This window comes from Branchiostoma belcheri, unplaced genomic scaffold, assembly GCF_001625305.1.
Source record: "Branchiostoma belcheri isolate BF01 breed outbred unplaced genomic scaffold, Haploidv18h27 scaffold146, whole genome shotgun sequence".
Classification (NCBI taxonomy): domain Eukaryota; kingdom Metazoa; phylum Chordata; class Leptocardii; order Amphioxiformes; family Branchiostomatidae; genus Branchiostoma; species Branchiostoma belcheri.
The window spans coordinates 641,346-664,110 of NW_017802891.1; the positions used below are offsets into that span (position 1 = coordinate 641,346).

General features: G+C 38.4%; 1 protein-coding gene across 1 annotated transcript; it reads left to right on the forward strand.

Moving 5' to 3' along the window:
- The first annotated feature begins 1,493 nt into the window (after positions 1 to 1,493).
- On the forward strand, positions 1,494 to 20,467 carry LOC109465037. Its single transcript, XM_019762178.1, has 10 exons — positions 1,494 to 1,737; positions 2,544 to 2,657; positions 3,138 to 3,245; positions 3,896 to 4,044; positions 5,485 to 5,646; positions 6,572 to 6,681; positions 7,294 to 7,405; positions 18,811 to 18,938; positions 19,324 to 19,471; positions 19,939 to 20,467. The coding sequence occupies exons 1-10, from the start codon at positions 1,573 to 1,575 to the stop codon at positions 19,997 to 19,999; spliced, it is 1,257 nt and encodes a 418-aa protein (XP_019617737.1). The 5' UTR covers positions 1,494 to 1,572; the 3' UTR covers positions 20,000 to 20,467.
- The last annotated feature ends 2,298 nt before the right edge of the window (positions 20,468 to 22,765 follow it).

The following is a 22,765-nucleotide window of genomic DNA, read 5'->3' on the forward strand; positions in this document are numbered from 1 at the left end:
ACAGTTACAAACATGCTAGGTCTTACAAAACATGTACTTGTCAATGTGAACTATTAAAACTGGTGAAAACACTTGGCTTGCCTCAGTGTATTTGCTGATAGTGTTTTGGGTCGGTATTTGAGAAGTATAGAATTTTTTTGCGAAATGAGGAACATTAATTTACAGAATATTATTAAATCATGTACAATGTAGGTCATCATTGCAAATAGTTCATTACAATTTAATATCAGAGAAAGTAAAAATCAACATTCATTTAATAGTTCATCCTAAGGCCACACCAATTAAATTTCTTGGTTAACGGATTCGCCTGCTTCATATTTTTCTGATTTGCAAAAAAAAAAAAAAAAATTCAGAATCAACTGCAAAATGCTCATATTTTGCCCAGAACAGTTGAAAACAGTCCTTTTCTTCCTAGTTGTTACAATTATTCCATCTTTTGATAATGCAATGGTATCATTAAAAGTTCAAAATTCATTGTTTAAATTTTGAACCAGCCTGGTGGTGTGTTGACTTTATGGCTCCTATCATACCATTTTGGGATGCCTAGGCCTGTTTTTATTTTTTTTTGCCCACCCGCTCCATTATTTTTCTAGAAAAATCCGTTAACCAAGAAATTAAATTGGTGTGGCCTTATGGCAACTATACCACAAAAGGTAGGCTGCAAACCTATTCTACCCCCTATACAATTATCAACTCATGTTGATTATGCATAATTGCAGCAAAACTACATGTAGGAATTCACTAGCGCCCATCCTAACACCAGTCTGTATGGGTATAGAATTTCGCATGTCCAAATCAATAAAAGAAAAATTCTGCTGCAGTACCATCACAAGCTGCCAGAGGGCCCAAAATCTAATCATTTCAAGTGTTTTTTTAATCAAGACCTACCCACATACCAAATATCAAGACAATCAATATAACGTTAGCCTTGTGTTATCGTGTTAACAGACATAACTTTTTTCGCAATGGTAAGGTCATGTTGATTTGATTACATGGATGACATCCACGCATGCATGAATTTTTGTTCCGTTTCTTCCAAAAAAGTTTTCGAGAAATTTTGACCATACTGTAAATCGTACAAAGTTGACAAAATGAGCAAATATATGCCATAAATTGAAAAAGAAAATATTGGAAAACAATACTTATGTTGCAGAATGCCTAAATCCATTACAAAGGACAAGAAGAAAATGTGAAGGAATGAAAATGAAGAGTCTATTATTCCCCATGCCAATAAAATATTACTCTTTGTTTAGTCATTTGTTCAACCTTCATGACCACCATGATTTCATGATGAAAGGAAGTTGTTTTTTTGCCAAACTTTTTTTATTCGCACGCTCGCATCAGTTTTGTGGTTCCAAAGTTATGTGATCCATATAATGAAATCAACATGGCCTAACTAGTCTAAGTGCGCCTGCGTATAACCTTTGTCCTAGTTCGAAGTTTTTGGCCAGTGGTCACTGTCCGCAGGTGTCTGTCCCCAGGTGTCTCCTACAGCTGCAGTTGCTGTCTCGTAACGTTTCCAGGTGTCTAATCCAGGTGTCTATGTAGGTCTGTCTCCACGTTTCTCCCGCGATGTTGTACTACCTCCTGGCCGCCCCCGTGCTGCTTGTTGCCGGGTACGCCGTGTCCCAGCTCCTGGTACGGGCCCCGCCGCGCCGCGCCGCCGTGTACTCCCAGCCAGGACCCTGGTACCGCCTCAAGTACTGGGCGTTTGTCGGCATCCTCGCCTTCAGAAAGGTGAGTAAAAGTAGCGGTACTGTAGTGTACACTGTTGGCCTCCTAACATCCATTCCATTTCACTCATTCAATGGTACTAGTATCACACCACGCTGACTACCCTGGGAGCTATCCTCGTTGGGCGTCGCGGAGAGTTAGTAAAACGCGCGCGGGCCTTGGTTAGCCCGTCCCCGGCACACGCCCTCCCCGCCCTACGCTGGGCACCACATGCAGAAACCCTCTAGGCCGCTGATAGTGATTATATACGCAAACTCCCTAGGTCCGCCGCCCGAACGAATATCCCGTGCAGGAGAGACACGCCCCTTTCCACTATCCGCCCGGCCTCGACTTTTCGCGTAAAACAATGAAGAAGGTGCCATACAGTTTTAAAATGTCTATTTGCAGTGAATGCACTGTAATGATGTTTTTTCTAGATACTTGCTAGTATCTACTAGTACTGTTAATCTGGTACTATTACCTCAATAAAAAAATGGAGGTATTGTTTATGGTGTGTGTGTGTGCGTGTGTACGTGTGTGTGTGCATGCGTGTGTATGTGTGTGTGTGCATGCATGCGTGTGTACGTGTGTGTGCATGCGTGTGTGGGCATGCATATTTCTGACCAGCAGACCTTAAGGAGGCTTTTATGGATTGTGATGATATTTGGTATGTGGGTAGGTCTATTGGGCAAAGGTCAGAACCACCTGGTGGCTGACCTTTGTACTGCAGCAGAACTTCTATAGGAAAATGGAACCTTGGGATTGCACTTTGCTATTAAATAAGTGTCTGGTATTCACCTTGAAGTTACAATGTTTTTTTTCCTTGGCAGTGGAGATCCAAGAACACTAAGGCAGGAGAAGGCATGGCAGCTGGGATGGGAGTTAAGTCAAGGAACAGCAGTGCAGATATGGAGGAAATACAGAAACTACAGGATCACCCGAAGGTATTTTTATTTCAAGAGATTGAATGGGGTAATTTGGTAGAGACCATTTTGTACGGACTCCGAGGTATTTTTGTACAATTACATTTAGTGTAAAAGATGTACTACTACTATGTGAGTGCGGTGATGTCTGTGTAGTCCATGTTTGGGTAGACATAATTTGGAGTGGTATTCTGATTTTGTTGAGTTTGTAACCATTTGTTTTTGCAAGGGGATGAAATGGAATATGCTGTATTTGCTTGTTACCTTAAGCTTACCTTCTAGTACTACCGAGTAGTTCAATTTACTTTTCCCCATTTCGAGGGACTTCAGGTGTTAACCCTCTGAGAACAACACACTTGAATTTGTATTTGTAAAAAGTAAGAATGACCCAGTGCTTTGCTGAAAATGTGACCTGATGCAAATTTACGCTGCATTACTACACAACATCATGCTTCACCTGTTATCGGAGCTAGCATGACAACTGTTCTCTCCCCTGCTCAGGCTATAGATGCAGTGTACTTCAACGGCTCCAACAGAGATGGAGTGTACTTTGTAGCAGCAACAGCAAGGAGGCCAAACAAAGTCACCCAAACTGTTCTGTACTTAAGGGTAGGTCTCATATCACTCAAACTGTTCTGTACTTAAGGGTAGGTCTCAGTCAGTCAAACTGTTCTGTACTTAAGGGTAGGTCTCAATCACTCAAACTGTTCTGTACTTAAGGGTAGGTCTCATATCACTCAAACTGTTCTTTACTTAAGGGTAGGTCTCATATCACTCAAACTGTTCTGTACTTAAGGGTAGGTCTCAGTCACCGAAACTGTTCTGTACTTAAGGGTAGGTCTCATATCACTCAAACTTGAGGGTAGGTCTCAATCACTCGAACTGTTCTGTACTTAAGGGTAGGTCTCATATCACTCAAACTGTTCTGTACTTAAGGGTAGGTCTCAATCACTCAAACTGTTCTGTACTTAAGGGTAGGTCTCATATTACTCGTATCATATCATATCACTGTCCTGTGCAGTAAATCAGTTCTATCAAACTGCACATTTTTGATAACATCTTCCGACATTATGAATAGGCTCTCAATATGTACTAGTAGAGTATTGAGCAAAATGGAAACAGAAGGACTTTAAAATGAAAGTTTGGCATATTTTACATGCATGTAGTTCCATGTTTAACTGATAGAACATTAATTAAGGTATCACACAGTTGTTTCCTACTCCCTTCCCATGTGACTGTTCCTGTGTGATTTCTGTCAGTTCCCTGATATAGGTCTCCTGGAACATCCATGTCTGCCCAACACGGCCATGGAGCGGGAGACAGACAGAGAGTACGCAGCGCGGGGGCTCCGTCTGGAGATGGTGGAACCCATGAAGGTCTGGAGACTCTCCTACAGCGGCAAGATGAGGTGATGCTCAACTATCTTATCTAATCTTATCTTAAAGGGCAGGCTACTCTTTCCTTAGAGTCAATAGACCCATTCGACTTGCACGGACCGCATAAACTGCCAACGTCACAGGGGGGACATTTTGGATAGAACGTCACAGGGGGGACATTTCGAAAGTTCCTTTCACGGATCGCATAAACTGCATACATCACAGAACAAAATAACCCTTAAATTGTTGTACGGAATACCTCCATACAAAGTTGGTGCCTGTTTTCCTGTCATTTCTGCATATATTACCAAGAAAATAGACACCTACCAGTCAAGTTTTAGTAAAAAAATTATCTGCCAGGGGGGACACCGCGAGCGCAAGCCACGTTCGACTTCAGCGTTCTAGAACGGCGTTCTTTCGAAATGTCCCCCTGTGACGTAAGCAGTTTATGCAATCCGTGAAAGTCGAATCGGTATAGACCAATTCGACTTTCACGGATCGCATAAACTGCCCTAATATATATTGTATATTAGTGCTGAATTGTGAGGAGCTTACAATTATTGGGGCTTAATCGCAAGTGTCTGGAGCTGCTGCCATTAGCGCGCTAACTCAGGTGTCCTCAATACGACCCCAAGTGCAGCCATAGGACTGTAAGGTTTGAACCACTCACACCGGTTAGGTCCCCAACTATTTTCAATTAATATGGTGGGTTGAACTTTAACGTACGTTCGTGCTCTCCCCAAACACCCCAGACCTCCCTAACCAAAGCTAGGTACTCATTTTCATCTTGATGAAGTTAGGAAATTCATGTATTTCACACCAAACTTCAAATACTACGCAGTTTTAAAATAACAGAATGTCTTAGTGATACGTTACAAAGATCAGAGTGTGGCTGATTTGATCAGTCGACTTGCAACCTCTGTCATTAGCAATAAATGAATGAATGAAATACCTTTATTGTACATTCATGCCACGACAGGCTAGGTACAGGTCAAGACTTAACAGACACATAACAAACGTATGTAGAAAAGTGGAAACAAAAGTTACACTACTTGACATACATACATAAGTAACATGAGGATACTATACTAGGCTAATTAAGTGTTCTAGTTTAACTGAGCTAATACAGAGTGGTCAACTTCTTCTCGCTTTTTTGTACAATGGAAAATGTGGGAACAGATCATGTTTGTGATACAGGGTTTGTCTAGACGCATAAAAAATAATTATAAATTTATAGTTTGCATTTAGGTGAAAGTATGGGAACTTCTCTTTGATATGATTAAAAAGGACAAATCTTTCACTAGAATATAAAGTACAGTCTAAAATAAAGTGTTGTTCATCTTTTATTCTATTCATGTTACAGTATTGACAGAGTCTATTCTGGACTTATTCAAGTGATAATACTGGACTATTTTGATGCAGCATTGTGCATGGGTCATTTTATCAGAGGACATAATTGTGTGATTTTGCAGAGCTGTTGACCAGACTAAGCAGCTGCTACAGACTGAGTTTGTGTTGACATGGACAGCCTGTACTCCGTACTATGACTTTGACACAGACATGGAGCCCTGGGCTGTAGCTGATGCCATGGCCAGGGAACCCTGGAGTCGGGAGTTCTTCCAAAATCTTCAGGAGTAAGTAACATTAGGCAGCATCAAGTTAATTTGTTGGTTCACAGATTTGCCCGCTTCATTTTTTCTCAGAAAAAACAACAACAAAAACATGTCTGCACTTGAATCAACTCCAAAATGCTCATTTTCTTGCCCCAACAGTTAAAGGAAGTCCCTTCTTGTCATAGTTGTTACTACAGTTTTTCCATCTCTCAATGCAGTGGTTTGATTAAAAGTCTGAAATTCATTGTACAAACCAGCTAGCCTGGTATGTTGACTTCATGGCTCCTATCATAGCATTCAGGACAGTCGTTATCATACATTGTATAATTTTTTCAGCCCAGGTGCCACTTTGTCTGAAAATATCCAAGAACCAACAAATCAAATTGGTGTGGCCTTACATACTAGGAGAAATCCTACTCTTCCAAGATGAAGTCATTGTGACTTGTCACCAGACCCTCTCTTCAGGATAATTGCAGTTTGTAATTCAAGCTGTGGATCAACTTGGCCAGAATGCTTGTCCTCAGACCCAGTGAACAGGTATACATGCCTGTTTATCTGCTAAAGTAAAACATACTTAGACATATATTTAACAAACCACTTGTGAAATATTATAAGGGGCCCGTTAGCCTCTTTCCGTAGACCGTAATCGGCTTTTTTAATTAAACGTAGAGCATAGACGGACCGCTCTAATTCAACGTAGAGCGTAATTGGCGTAGAGGGTATTCGCCGTTTTAATTCTACGTAATGCGTTGTAGCCACTTGGAATTTGACGTAAAGCGTAATCGAGAGGTTTCCTGAATTCAGCGTAATATGTAGCCAGCTCTCAAAATTTAGCATAGAGCATTGTCGGCCCCCCCCCCCTCCCCATGCAGGCCCCCTTATAGATTTTATGTTTCATTCCCATTCCCAAGACCCATGTCTGAGTTCCCCATGTGTTGGATTGCAGCATGCATCAGACACATTATGAGCAGTTCGGCACATTTGAAGGGACAGTCCACGTGGAAGGGTACCAGGACAGGAAGATTGTCATCAAAGGACTGAGAGACCACTCCTATGGTGAGATGTTCTATATTCATAATCTGTATCTGATTCTGTATCATTCATTCAACGTTCATTCAGCATTTAGTTCATTTATATGAGACAGCGAGTTTAAGTGACCATTAATGTACAGGTAGGCAAAGCCGGACTCCTCTAACAGTTTCCTTACATTAGATAACCAGCAGGGTGTTTTTCGAGGATCTAGCTCTTGTTGTACCATATAGGCTTCATGTTGAAGACTTATCTACTTGTATGTACTTCGTTGGCTAATCTGAAATAGTAACAGTTACTGTACATTCTGCATTGAGCCAGATCAGTAAAGGGAAACGTCCAACTTCCGCTCTACATGCGAAGTTTAATACTGGCATTCCTCCGAACTCCAAGTCGTATTTACAGAATTTCAGATGTACAGTTCTATTGCAGATTTGTCATTCATATTGCTACTGCACCAAATTTTAGATGCATACAATAATTGGCTGTTATGAATAACAACCAATTGAGAGTTACTGTAGATTGCAGCATAGCCATGCTGTTGTTTAGTAAAGGGACCGAAAATGTCTTTTTTGTTCCTGCGTTATTATCATTAAAATTGAAAAAAAAATTGAAGGACGTCATGTTTTCTATTTCTAGGAAAATACAGAGATTGGAGTCTGTTTCACCGATATGGGCTGCAGATGTTGCATCTGGAAGATGGAACCTGTTTCAATGTTGGGATTGTATCTATGCCTGCTACCATGTCCAGGTAGGCTCTATATTATCTATAAATAGTGTCACCACCTCCAGGTAGGGCACATCTATAGTGTCACCACCTCCAGGTAGGGCACATCTATAGTGTCATCACCTCCAGGTAGGGCACATCTATATATATAGCGTCACCACCTCCAGGTAGGACACATCTATAGTGTCACCACCTCCAGGTAGGGCACATATATAGTGTCACCACCTCCAGGTAGGGCACATCAGATTCTATATAGTGTCCTACGTCACCACCTCCAGGTAGGACACATCTATAGTGTCACCACCTCCAGGTAGGGCACATCTATAGTGTCATCACCTCTGGGCAGGGCACATCAGATTCTATATAGTGTCCTACGTCACCACCTCCAGGTAGGACACATCTATAGTGTCACCACCTTCAGGTAGGGCACATCTATAGTCGTTAGTCTTTAAGTATAGTCGTCAAGTAATCTAAAACAGTATTTCCCTCAGCCCAGCATTGGACCATGCTTATTTTATGCTCCAACGTCCCCAATGAAAAATGCCAAAGGGCCTAAATGGCACAGAGGTTCTTACTCAAACAACCAGGTGACATTAGTTCACGTTTACTTAACACATATGTTTGAGCTTCATACCTACACCTATTACCTTCATCAATATCCTTTCCTTCCTTCCTTCCTTCCTTCCTTCCTTCCTTCCTTCCTTCCTTCCTTCCTTCCTTCCTTCCTTCCTTCCTTCCTTCCTTCCTTTTAATATATACCCATTGCTTCCGTGCTGTATTACTGTTGGCTGAAATTATGTGAGCTAAAAGTAAAATGTGTTTTTGTGCCGTAAGCACACTTACTAATGCACACTACTCAGATTGTAATGCGGAACGTAAATTAAATATGAAACACGGAACGTAACATGTAATGTGAATGATACACGCAAGAACAAAGCACAAAGAGAGTGTTTTCTTATTAAAAAGGTTTTAATTTCTCCATCATTTTCAGGTAACTTTTTAACAATTCACAGAGAATGTAGTATATGTGTACACATACATGACTTTTAACCATCGAAAAAATAATTTCACCCATCAACTTCGTTTAAAGTTTCTCAATATACTGTAAAATTACTTTGAAGATGATTCAAAAATATATTGAACAACAAAAAGAAAAGCTCTGTCAATGTCAGAGGAGTAGTAGCTTATTGTAAAACGAATATCAAACGACAACAAAGTTATTATGAATGAATTTCATGCCATCAATCTGTCATTAATACAACACCAATATAAAGTTTATACTTTGAAACTATTCAAATGTTTGTACATTTGAAATTCATAGACATGCCACAGAACTTTCCTAAACAAAAAGACTTAGTCGAGTGAATAATAACATCTTCTATGACTGTTGTGAACAGGCATTATAAAATGAATTTTGATTAAACAATGGCAATTGCCAAGAAGCTACAATCTGTTATTCACTGTAAATTGAACAAAAAGTTCAAGTATTTTTTGAAGAAGTAACAATGATTTTTAACATGGTTATTACAGGGTCAATAACCTGTTTACTGAATATTGACTGTCATATTTAACTGTGACCATTGATGTCATAAAAATAGCATAAGATAGAAATATTAATTATTATTAAAATTCAACAAACGTCTAGAGAATACTACCATAATTTGACATTATATAACATGCAGTTTGGTGATGACATTTTTGACTTCATCTGTTTTGAAAGGGCACTATTAGGCAAATCCCAATGTAGGAGTTAAACTCGTACAACTACAACATTGCAAACATATTTCATTGCATTATGATCTAAATTTATTATTTTTCTTTTAGACTCTTAGGCCACACCAATTTAATTTGTTGGTTCTCGGATTTTTTCAAAAAAAATATGAAGCGACAGGGCAAAAAATAAAAAATAAAAACAGGTCTAGGCATCCTATTTTTGGCTTGAATGCTACGGAATGAGCCATGAAGTCAACACAAAAGGCTGGGTTAAAATTTAAACATTGAATTTTGAACTTTTAATCAAACCACTGCAATGATAGATGGAAAAACTGTAACAACTAGGAAGAAAAGGACTTTCCTCAACTGTTGGGGGCAAAACATGAGCATTTTTCAGTTGATTCAGGACCAGAATCAATTTTTTTTTTTGCAAATCAGAAAAAAAACGAAGAGGCGAATCCGAGAACCAACAAATTAAATTGGTGTGGCCTTAGGTAAATAAAAAGATATTTTGACCATGTTAAAGAATATTGTTTTAATTTTGCATCGTGTAATCAACTAAATCAAACCGGTAGTGACAATTATGTACTAGATTTATCGTGCACCAAAGATAATGCTCAATTTTCAGCAAATTAAGGTCTTCCTACAACAAGTAGCTGAAGATTTACCAAATGAAAAAGTAAGCCTGTTATGGTTTCTAGAGCTAGTTTTCAAAATTCAATCTTCCAGCTTTGATTCACTACCTTCTAATGTTTTAGTCCTTGTCAAGGTAAAACACAACTGCTGTTCCATGGTGGTGAGAGTTTGGCCTGCCATCTAGGTTTTCTCTGCAGAAAGAAAACATAACAGCGGTCATTGCAAGTGAATAAATTGATAAATATGGATTTGATTAAATTGTTTTAAATAAATAGGCTTTGTTAAAAGCAAATATTGTTTGCCTCTAATAATGTTTTTTCCTCATAACACACTTACATAGCTGGTATATTTTACAAATTAAGTTGTCAAAGTCAATCATTACACATTTAAATTCTTAAGTTTAACTTAAAGTGTTAGGTCACAACAAAGTAAAATATTCAAAAACTGTAGGGGAAATGGAGTTCTATTGTCGCCACATGTAGCTTTCACAAAAATGTGTAAAATTAATTTAAAACAATAGATATCTATCAATCTATGTATGCATGTCCTTGTTAAAACTGACAATTGTGAAGGTACTTGTTATTGATAAATTGAAGTAAAAATATTTCATAAAAGAAACAAAAAAAATTCTTAATACCCTTAGGGTGATCTTTCTAAATGAAGCATTATGAAAGTGTAAAGGACATACTTGGGACAATTTGACAGATGAACCGGCGGGCTTCATTGCACTTCCTGTCGTACCATTTGCCCTTTGACCAACGGACGCAATCCTGATTGCCTTTGTTATCTGGCTCATTGCTGTCTCGATCCCACGAGTTGAACATCTTCAGGACAGAGCCATCCAACCACTCAAAGTGCCCTTCCTTGCGTATGTCATGTAGGCCGATCCAGTAGCCCTGGTTACCACTACCCACTTTAGGAATCAAAATGGCGTTGGTCTCAGCATTCTTGGGCATGAAGAGGGTACCGCCATCTTTACGACAGGTTGTGGCTGCGTTGTAGAATGACTTTTTGTCTTTGATGACTTTGTAGCAAGCCCCACGCCATTTCCAATACTGAACAGGACAAAGGACTAAACATACACAAAAACGAGTTATATATATTTAGTAGGAGACTTGGAACAACATAATTATAGACATTGTTGAATTTGATCTGCTTGCAGCTCAAAACTGATAAGAAGAAAATATTTCTCAAATTATTTAAGAGATATTCGACCCAGCTGTTTGAAAAGAAGGGGCATCACAAAAAGAAATGTCATTTACCTAAAGTCCCTTTGCCAAATGTGGTAAAAACACGTGTACGTGCTAAGCATGTGGTTGAAGCAATGATATTAGTTAAGAAATGTATCTACAGATTACTTGTGCTATTCGGTCACCTGACCTGAATGCCAAAATGGGGGTCATTATGCACAAAAATATAGAAGTTCAATCCATTTGTAAAAATAGCAGAAGGTGAAAAATGAGAAACATGGCAAAAAAGATAATATACTTTATTCATACCTCTTGTATGGCTTAAAATATAATAATGGCTTCATCTCCTTTTTCATTTCATTGTTTAATTTTGATGTTTAATTCAAATATGTTTTGTCATGTATCATACTTACCTTTGTTTGGGGTAGGCCCTTAAAAAACACCTAGGTTTCTGGCCTACCCTGCATATTCTCTTATTGTTATTATTTGATTATGTAACTTTTTTATACGTGCAAATAATAAATAAACAAATAATAATAAACCTTCATGAAAGCAGCGAGCTGGAGGTCCGGGTGGCCCAGCTGGTCCAGTTTCTCCCGGAGGTCCATGTCGCCCAGGACGGCCAGGTGGCCCAGCAATCACAGGGCCAGGTGGCCCCATACCTCCTGTTTTACCTGGCGGACCAGCTGGCCCCATGGGCCCCTTTGATCCTGGTGGGCCAGCCAGCCCCGTGTCTCCCTTGTTTCCAGGTGGCCCAGGAGGCCCGACAGACACAGGGCCAGCTGGCCCCATAGGACCCCTCCCATTTGGTGGTTCGGTCTGCCCAGCAAACCCCCTGTTTCCTGGTGGTCCAGGAGGTCCTGGTGGCCCGGCAAGTCCAGTCATTTTTGTCTGGCTCTCTGGGAAGAGTAATTGTCTTGTTATGAAAAAATAACAGCCAGTCAAATTTATCAACTTTAATAAGTAACCTACGAAAAGATACCTTAAATGTTTCCCAAGTAAAGCCATGTTGATTTTATTATATGGATATGACATCCTCCAGGAACCCCAAAACTGACGCGAGCGTGCAAATAAAAAAAAAGTTCCCTTCATCATGAAGGTTGAACAAATATCTATTAAGTAAACACACAGAGTATGGCATGGAGAATATTATAGACTCTTCATTTTCCGAATCATTTCTTTATTTTTCTTTTCCTGAATTGATTTCTGCATTCTTTGACATCAGTATCGTTTTCCAATACTTTTTTTTGCAATATACGACATATATCCGCTCATTTTGTGCGATTTAAAGTATGGTCGAAAACTTTTTTGGATAAGATCTCTATTGTGGACCTCATTGCTATATGTGGACTACCCCCCCCCCCCCATCCTATATCTCAAGTCATCTGCATGGAGACTTCGTTTTGCTGATCACTGGAGAAGCAAGGAAGAGTTAATTTAGTGATTTCCTTCACTGGGCAACTAAACATGGGCATACTAAGTGTGGGTAGACCTTGCACATCCTTAAAGTTTATATATCAACTGTGTATGAGGGTTGCAGCCCAAAATACCTGACCAGTGGTATGCAGGATACATGTGTAGGTGGGTCTGGCAGAAAAGAGACAAATTGAACATGCATGAAACTCTCACCACAAAATGATGATAATACCATATATGGTAATGACCCAATTAAAAGCACTTAAAAAGGCTTATCCAAAAAATAAAGATGAAATTTAGAAACAATAACGCCCAAGGGCATTTGCCCAATTTACCTTCATACAAAAATTAAGGTCGTTTGGCCACAAATAAAGTAATTTAATCCATTTAACGAAATAACACAGAATAAGAAGAATAAAAGAAGAAACAGGAGCAAAAACAATATTTTTCACCCATACCATGATGGCAGGGGTGAAATGTAACTACTTACGTTCCAGCTCCTGTAAACGCGTTTTCAACTTTCCCATCTCCTCAAAAACAGTGAGTCTGGCTGTTTTGACAAAGAAGAGAATAAAATTCAGGGGTTAACTATAAATGTAAAACAATGCTGTGATGAACCAGATTCATTTCATAACAAGAGTTCAAAAAGACCTTTTCCAAATGATATAACCCTTTCGGTGGTCAGTTGATTATATTCTTCACCCAATGACAGCCTTATAGTAAGGTTATTCTAGAATTTAATCATCAATTATGAGAATGATTCAGATAAATTATGTTTATTGATGTTTCAAATGCGGCAAGTATACAATTCTAAGCAGTCACTATTATGAAATTATAGCATTTCTCCATTAATAATGCAAATTGGATCTTCATTTACATAATCTATGTCTTCAGATGTTCCCCCCGTTCTTAATTACATATGTCACAAGTGTTTCATATATAAGTCCTATTATGGAACGAAGCAGATTTATAGAATTTCCTCATTAATTATGCAAATTTGCATAAATGTTACGGAATTATGCCAAGCATCCCTTCAGCTATCTACAAACCAAAAATCACGACAATTCACCGACTAGTTCTAGAGTTATACTCCTTTTTCAACAAGCTTTTAATCCCTAACCCATGAGCTACCTACATGTACCAACCGAAATTCGTGACCCTAGCATGTCCGGATAATGAGATATCAAAACTGAAGGTTCTGCTGCAGTACCAACAAAAGCCGCGAGGGGGGGGGGCAAAATATTTTAATTTCTAGGTCTCATCAAGACCTACCACTTAACTTTGATGACAATGGATCTATAGCTAGGGCTTCTTGAGTTATGCTGTTTACAAACAAACAAACAAAAAACTGACAAGCTGACAGATAGACGGACAAACGCTACTGAAAACTTCTTGGCTAAGGTAATTAAAGCATACTGACCTGCAAAATAGGACGATAGAACAGCAATGACCACGGCAAGTAAATGGAATAAGATTTGCAACGACGTTTTGCATCGCCATGCACATTCTTTCTTCTTCGTTTCTGTGGCTACTCATCAACATTAAAATATATAATTTTCTTGTCATTTTCTATCTCAAGTAATAAATGATTTACACTTACAGTATTTAGAACCAACGACAGTTTAGTTTCTACTTAAGAGGGCACCATCAATTGAACCAAAATGTTTATAATGTCCCCATTGTCTTAATCTTACGTGATGCATTAAGATACAACCATACATATTTAGCTGACCATTTAGTAAAAATTCACAATTAATATAAAAATTAAAGAAATCTAGTTGTAACGCCCTCATAGCCAGCCTCATGCAGAGAAACGTAACTAATTCTGATCAGTTTATATTGACACTCGAAATGATAGTATGTTTTTAAAATTACAAAAGGACACAAAGCAGGCGAGAGAAAAAATGTTAAAATCCCACATCTTTTTTTAACTTGTTACTTTACAATACTAGATAAATACAATGCAATACACGATAGCAGGGACCAGCACCTATCGAAAAAAAATTCCACACCTGAACATAACTAAAGCAGCTATAAGAAACAAAACAATACTAAGTCTGAAGTAAATATACTGAACCTGCACTAGTAGAGATGTATGAAGGGTTCGGAATACGCGCTGCTTCGTGGGCACGTGCTTGCCAATCAGTCTGGGGCCGTTGTGTGCGTGCGGCACCTAATAAAATTTTCATATTTTCATATAGCCCGTCACTAGTGCAAATGTTAGTAGGACTGGTTGATTTTATCACCCAAGAGAAGTATTTAACTGTGAATTTTAAAATGTATCTTATCTAAGAAGGTAATGTAGTTGGTAGTATTCGTGTGACTGTGTACTAGGTAAAACCGTCAATCCCTTTGAAATTCAATTTAATACAGTGAAGCAAAAAGTATGTATAATAGAAGTTGAAGGTCTGCTACGTCTTTTGGGGCTAAAATGGACGTTATGCACGTTAAACCTTTTCAGCCATCTTGCATCGGTACTTTTAATTTTTTTTCATGGCTATTCCGAGATCAGGGTGCGCCAAAGGGTTGCACTTGGGCCAATTTTTCAAATTTTATATTTTTCTACTTTCAGTGCAGAAAATCGCACTAGAAGTGTTGCCATACATTGCACTTTTTAAATTTTTGGATAGAGACGTTTGGTTCAAAAGTTGTGCTCTTCCAAACTTAGCCCACTCATTTCAGATGTGGCCGCTCAAGTACATGACAAGAACACCAAATCTTGCAAGACCTGTCATTTATGTCAGAAATAACATAAATGACAAAATTACTTCAAAATTGCAACAAAATGTAATTAATGTACCTATATGGTATACTTGGCAACGGACACTACATGGCAACGGACACTACACCCTTGAGGTTTTTTGACATTATTTCATATAATTACAGCAATAGACTGAAGTAGCTACTGTGTTTTAAGTCAGCATCTTCAGCTGTCTCAAAACCTGAAATCATATGCACCCACAGGTTTTCTATTTTAAGTTATTACCGAGCAACGGACACTACACATTTTCTCGGACAAAAAAGACAGGTAACTGTAAGCCATCAGCCATATTAACCCAAAGGACAAGCAACATAAAAACACATGTTTTGTGTCATATATGGATGTACCTAATGCATAACATGCAAAATGGCCAGTTCTATCACCATCCTTTTTAGTACAGGGAGATATATATTAAGTTAATTGCAATGTGTTAATTTATGAATTTTACATAACGTGTACAACATATTGATAAATGCGCTCTAGAAAAGAGAAATTTCCAATCATCATCAGGTTTTTTGAAAAAAATATCAGACTGAGCATGTCTGAACATATTGCAAATCTTTTCATTCCATTTTTTTGTTCCCAAATTACTTAAAAGCATATTTCAAAAACTGGCATTTTCCAAGTGCAACAGCATAACGTAGATTTTATGCAAATTTCTGGTCTTAAATTGGCCATAGCATAAGTTTTAAACATCTTAACACCAAATCTCTTCCTGATTGTCTGGAAAATAACTGTATTAGTATAACAAGTTTGATAAATGTCAACAGAATGCGATAAATACAGAGTAAGATTGACATAACGATGCACGATGCCATTGGCGCACTCTGATCTCGGAATAGCCGTCAACATAAACCAGACAAAAATAATGCAGATAGATTAAACGTTAATGTTAAGAAACACAACAGAAGAAAAAATAACCTGGTTACAAGGGAGCAAATGCTATTTGCATGGTGGTAAGCTACCAATGCCTTGCCAGCCTGATTCTTCACCAGTTTCTGTAAGATATCATCGTTACCAGACTTTTATTTTTATTTTGGAAGGATAGAGGGGCTACCACCGTATATTGTTGTTGTTGTTGTTTTTGTCTAGACCAAACCGATGTACAACAAGAACCGTACAAGAACTATTTGTGTGCACAAAACATAGTAACGTTAACAATGTGAATAATGACACAAATATGCTATAGGAAATGCTGATAGCACCAAGAATTGTGATATATTTAGAATATTCAATTTTTGCGTAAAAATTACATATCGGGCCATTACCATTATGTGATTGGACTGTCCAAAATGGAAAATTCAATAAAAAACATTGTAGCCCAACAACCTCAGACTACACAACACCTTCATACATAAAGAGATATCCGGTCTGCGGATTCACCACCTGCACGTGCGAGTACGAGCGACGCGCGTGCCATGTACGTACCATACGTAAGCAGCACGTGTGAGTACGACCTCCCTATGATAAAGTTGCAATCGCATAGAAATCGTACGTCGTAAGCATGTACAACTCACCACTTGTGCAACGAACGATGCACCCAACTGCACGGCCAGACTTGTTGTGCAGACCACACTCTTACACCTTGCGAAACCGTGCGAGTGACGTGCGTCGATGCCACTCCTTCCCCACGTTTTCAGAAAAACGTAGCAGACCTGGCCTCCCAATAAATGTACGAGCAAAAAGCATGCACGGCGGGTTGTGACCGAGGCTTAACGGAATGTAGTGGATGCTACCCGAAACATCTGACAGTTTCCAAAATCATATTTACATGTAGTTGCTTCATAACTGTTTTTGCCATAGCCTGTCAATAATATTTTGTCAATGTAACAATATTTACCTGTGTTTTGCTGGCCTGTCTGCGGCTGCTGCCTCTCTCCAAACATGTTGCCACTTAATATTAGCTACCTGCTCTGGAAAACACGTCCTACACCATGCAAGACACTCGCTTAGTCAAAAGTGGAGTGAAGAAAAATAAACACCTCTTACTTCGAGACAAATTATCTGAACACGTAATAAGTGTGGGTGTAACAAAGAAGTCAGCGAAAGAGCAATTTTACTTGTTTATCAGGTAGAAGATTATTGCATCCATATTATATGCATATACCTGTCGGTTTTTGTATGATCTGAAAAGGTTGCATTACAGCATACATGATTGAACGTCCTTAATTACAGCAGAGGCCTTTGAGCATTTTAGAATTAAAAAAAGGCTCTGTGCAAAAACCGACAGGTATATGCATATAATATGGATGCAATAATCTTCTACCCGATAAACAAGTAAAAATGCTCTTTTGCTGATTTCTTTGTTACACCCACACTTAATTAATCATGAAATAACTGTCTCCATTTTCTGGCTTGTTTGAGCCTCAAACAAGCCAGAAAATGGAGAGAGTTATTTCACGATTAAAACCGTTTTTTTTAATCCTGCACGTACACACCACCATAGGATTTAAAAATTTACTTAGTTTACAGAAGAAAAACCTACACTGTCTTGTAACTAGAATACAGCACCACGTTATACTCAAAACTTTTTCATCATCATCATCATCTTCAGGTTTGGAATTCCCGGTCACGAGATCTCTCCCTCCAGCCAAACACAGTGCTTTGTCTATCATGGCAGTCGCCAGTTACCCCTTTGTCACCACCACCGTACATCACCTAGTCGGTCGGCAGGCGTCTCACTACTAGTGTCCTACTATTATGCACATTTTTGAAAAATATTGTGAGTTTTTACTGAAGCACTACCTTGAAAATGCTATTTTTTAAAAATGGGCGTGGCCTCATAACTACATGTATTGATGACGTCATTGTGACGTCATAAAAATTTGCATAAATTATCATCTTGCAACAAGACACTATGTGACAAAAATTCAAAGTCCGTACTTATCTGCAACATGTACTTTTAGAACACCCCAAAAGTCCTCAGGATGGGTTTAATTTTAGTACCTTCAGTTAATGGTTCCCCAGGTCACAGTGCTGTTTTGAACTAAAGCATTACATCTACAGACCGATTCAAACCTTCCACCTGTTCCTCTTATCTTCTCGCTGACAAAATTAGCTTCTTCTAAAAACTATCATAACAATTATTTTTTTGCCACATGCATATGTAGAACATAATTTTTGTCCAACCTTGACCTCTGCATTCAAAGTAACACACATGCAGTATTTACAGCACCTAGTATATATGGAGTTTTGTTTTTAAGTGTGATTTGTAATGTGTTTAAATTAATAAGGCCTACAGTTCAGTGTGCTAAGTAAACATGTTTTTTTTAATTGTTTACAATGACTCCCTTGTCACCTTCGACAGTCTCCCAACCTGCATGTATACCATGTGTGGACCATATTTAATGGACAAGTTTTAACTGCTGGGAATTTCATACTTGCCACATTTGGAAGTTAACTGAAGGTGAACAGCAATAAACATAATTTATTCAAATCATGACCTCATTTGCATGAGGTATGAGAAAGTGCTAGAATAGCCTTTTTGTTAAGATGAGGCTGTCATTGGGTGGAGAATATGATCAACTGAATATATATAATCCATGCAAGTGAGGCTCTTATTTACAAAATCAATGATTTAAAAATTGTATAATTCATCAACCACATTTGGCGAAGGTATGAGATCGTGAAACTCTTGTTTAATATGTTATCTGTCGTATATAGTCAGTGCTGTTTATTCCAGACTAAGCTAAGTTTCTATGATTTGTTCCTAGGTTGGCTCTAGGATATGTGTTACACCCTGATGGGAGCAAATCTTCTCTGTCTTCCCTGGACTGGGACCTGTCCACCTGTGGTGAGGACGGCATTCAACCCAAGATGTTTGCTTTTGATTTCATGGCAGGTACGTGTCTCAACCCTAAGTGTTCTAGCCAGTATCCGTCTTTCCATCTTTGACAGAATTTTGCTGCTCATGATAGACAAAAATTAGGCCCAATTCGTCATCTTTTCACTGACAAAAGTTGATGTGAAAGATATGGAGGTTAAACTAAGCGTACAGGTAGTCTAGAAATGTAGGAAACAGCATTTTAGAGGGTCAAGATCTCGCAAGTCCCAGGATAACATTGTGTCAAACAAAATTGAGACAACGGAAAAAATGCAGGCTGGCTTTAACACTGTCCCAACCTGACTGATCTTTTCTGTATGATAATCATGGCATTATGTAGCATCATGAATAGGATGGTTCAAGTCTCTGAAATTTCAATCAAACTCTTTTTCTCCATCAATAGGAGGCAAAAAGTATCACTTGGAGTGCAAGGTGCTTCGAGCTCCAATATTCTACATTGGGTTTGGATGGACTGCCAAAATCCATGAAGGGTTTGCAGAGTTCACTGTAAATGGAGTACCAGGGTGGGGTATAGCTGAGTGGGATTTCAGGTAAGTTGTATGTTTGTGTGGCTAGTGGTAGACTGTTGGGTGTGTTTGTGTGGGACTACAGGTGGACTGCTGGGTGTGTTTGTGTGGGACTACAGGTGGACTGCTAGGTGTGTTTGTGTGGGACTACAGGTGGGCTGCTAGGTGTGTTTGTGTGGGACTACAGGTGGACTGCTACATGAAGGTGTGTTTGTGTGGGACTACGGGTGGAATGCTGTGTGCTTGTGTGGGACTAAAAGTGGACTGCTAGGTGTGTTTGTGTGGGACTACAGGTGGACTGCTAGGTGTGTTTGTGTGGGACTACAGGTGGACTGCTACATGTAGGTGTGTTTGTGTGGGACTACAAGTGGACTGCTGGGTGTGCTTGTGTGAGACTTCAGGTGGTCACTGCTAGGTGTGTTTGTGTGGGACTACAGGTGGTCAACTAGGTAATCATGTAGTTGACTTCTTATCTGTTTTTCTTCTGCCAGGAACCATGGTGGGCTGCCTGAGGAGTTCAGAAGTGGGACTACTGGAGTAGAAGCCCTGTGATGTTCATCCCGAAGGATATGCTTGCTCATATGACTAGCAAATGAAAAACAGAGAATACAAAATTATATCAATGTGAGATTTTTTTTACAACGAGTAATGCTTCCAATCCAGTGAATCCAGAAGACATTTAAGGGCATACAAGTAGCTACATGTAACTTGTCACCTTCCAGCTATTGTCAATTAACTCATCAAAAGCAAAACTGTCAACGGAGATATGGTTTGCTGTTTTGAGCAGAATTATGATATACATCTTGTGGCAAATCTTCCAGACCCTGAATGAGCTGATTTTCTGAAATGTTTGGGGAGATTGTAACCTATATAATATACTTAGAATAAAGTAGCAAATACAATGGGGGGTCTTGTAGTCGGTAGCGCATTCGGCTCACACCCAAGAGGTCGGGGGTTCGAATCCTGCCCAATCTTGTGCCCTTGGGAAAGGCACTTTACACGACTTCCTCACTTCACTCAGGTGGAAATGAGTACCTAGCTTCAGTTAGGGACGTCTCTCAGGACGTTAAATGGAGGTCCCATGTTTGGGAGCTAGAGAGACACCCCATACACGTTAAAAGAACCCACCGCACTTATCGGAAGAGTAGGGGACCTTCCCGGTGTGAGTGGTTCAAACCTATTAATACAGTCTTATGAAGCTAGTACATGAACGTACATGTACAAAACTGGTGTGTTACACCCAAAGGCCTGTAGAAAATGTAATTTGATTAATTTTAAGGTTTTCTGCTATTAAAATGCATTCCTTAGTTGCCTACATCAGAATATATAGTCTTATATATTAGATATATGTATTAAATGATTTTGTGAAGGCTACTTATTACCTAATTTTTCTGATATGCTGCATGAATGGCTTTCTTTCGTGAGATAAGACTGTGATTGGGTCAGAATATGATTGACTGAATAGTCGTATGAACATGAGGAACAATATAGAATTTTTTATTCCAACATGTAATCTCTGTGTGGTTAAGTCAATTTGAAGACCCCCAACGAAGTGGGCGTTGGCTCCCCTAGCAACACATAGCAACAACCTTTGACCCCTAGTTTTCCAGATTTTCCCCATTGTTCCATAATTGCCTCCTCCCCACCTAGTGTGAAAACTTCCCTAGAGGGGTGCCGCTGGCCCAGGTGAGATGTTACCTGGCGCCCTGCAGGCGTGTGAAGGGCTGTATAACAGTACTGTCTGGGAAGGGAAGCAGGATGTGTGCTGTATCTGATCATACATGATGACATAAATGACTCTTTCGTTTTATGATTTAACGGACTGTTATTCCACACACTTTGTACCGTATGCCGTTATTTTCTTATGTCCAGGACAATGATAACTGCAAAATTAGACCAAATATATAATACCATGATCTCTGCAATTTAACTCTGTTTATGTGGTAAATCATGCACTGGTAATGTTATACTGTTCAAGTTTACTCCATTGGCATGATATACCAAGTTAGACGTTATTTCCCTTACTTCTCAGTTTTACAAGTCATAGATAGAATTGTTGACTGACTCAAAAATATTCTTAGAGTATAATATAAAACGTTGTATCTCTTATTATAACCCTCTTGATGATAGACTAACATAGGACGAGAATTGTTGACTGACTCAAACATATTCTAGTATAATACAGAACGTTGTATCTCATATTATAGCCCTTTTCATGAGATGGTAGACTAACTTAGGACGACGATAACGTCAGCATTTACTCCTACAATTATAGAAACTTGTTCTCGTTCACTATATGAGTACTAAAAGACATTATGTTACTTCATACGAAGAATAGAAAGAAGAAAGATGGATCACGCAACTGAGTTTAGTCTAATACAACATAAATGCAAAAAACACATATAAAATTATTTACAAAAGATATAACCAATGTTGGAAAACAATAATATAATATACAAAAGACACCAAACAAACCAAAAAACAAACCAACCAACGGACCAACCAACCAACAAACAATTTGAAACCAGTCGGTGTGATAAACTTAACTTTATATTTCTCATTCTTTTACAAATGTACAAAAGATATAAATAATTTTGGAAAACGATACAACATTATTATTATTATTACATACATCTTATATATTATTATTATTAAATACATCTTATATATATATAATAATTATTAATATTACATACAAAAGACACCTAAAATTATTTACAAAAGATATACACAATGTTGGAAAACAATACATCTAATATAACATAATATACAAAAGACACAATATCATATAAAATTATTTACAAAAGATATACACAAAGTTAGAAAACAAAATACATCTAATATTACATAATATACAAAAGACACATATAAAATTATTTACAAAAGATATATACAATGTTGGAGAACAATACATCTAATATAATATAATTATATAAAAATACACATATATAATTATTTACAAAAGAAATACACAATTTTGGAAAAAAATAATCTAATAAGTTAACATAATATACAAAAGACGACCAATAAACCAACCAACAACAAACCAAGAAAACACCCAACAAACCAAAAAACAAACCAAGCAACGGACCAACCAACCAACAAAACAACCAACCGACCAACCAACCAACGAACAAACAAACCAACCAAGAAACCAACCAACAACAAACCTGCTAACCAGCAAACCAAAAAACCTACAAACCAACCAACCAAGCCAAGAACCAACAAACAAACAAACCACCCATTAAACTAAAAAACAAACCAAGCAATGGACCAACAAACAAGAAACCAACCAACCAACAAACAAGAAACCATCAA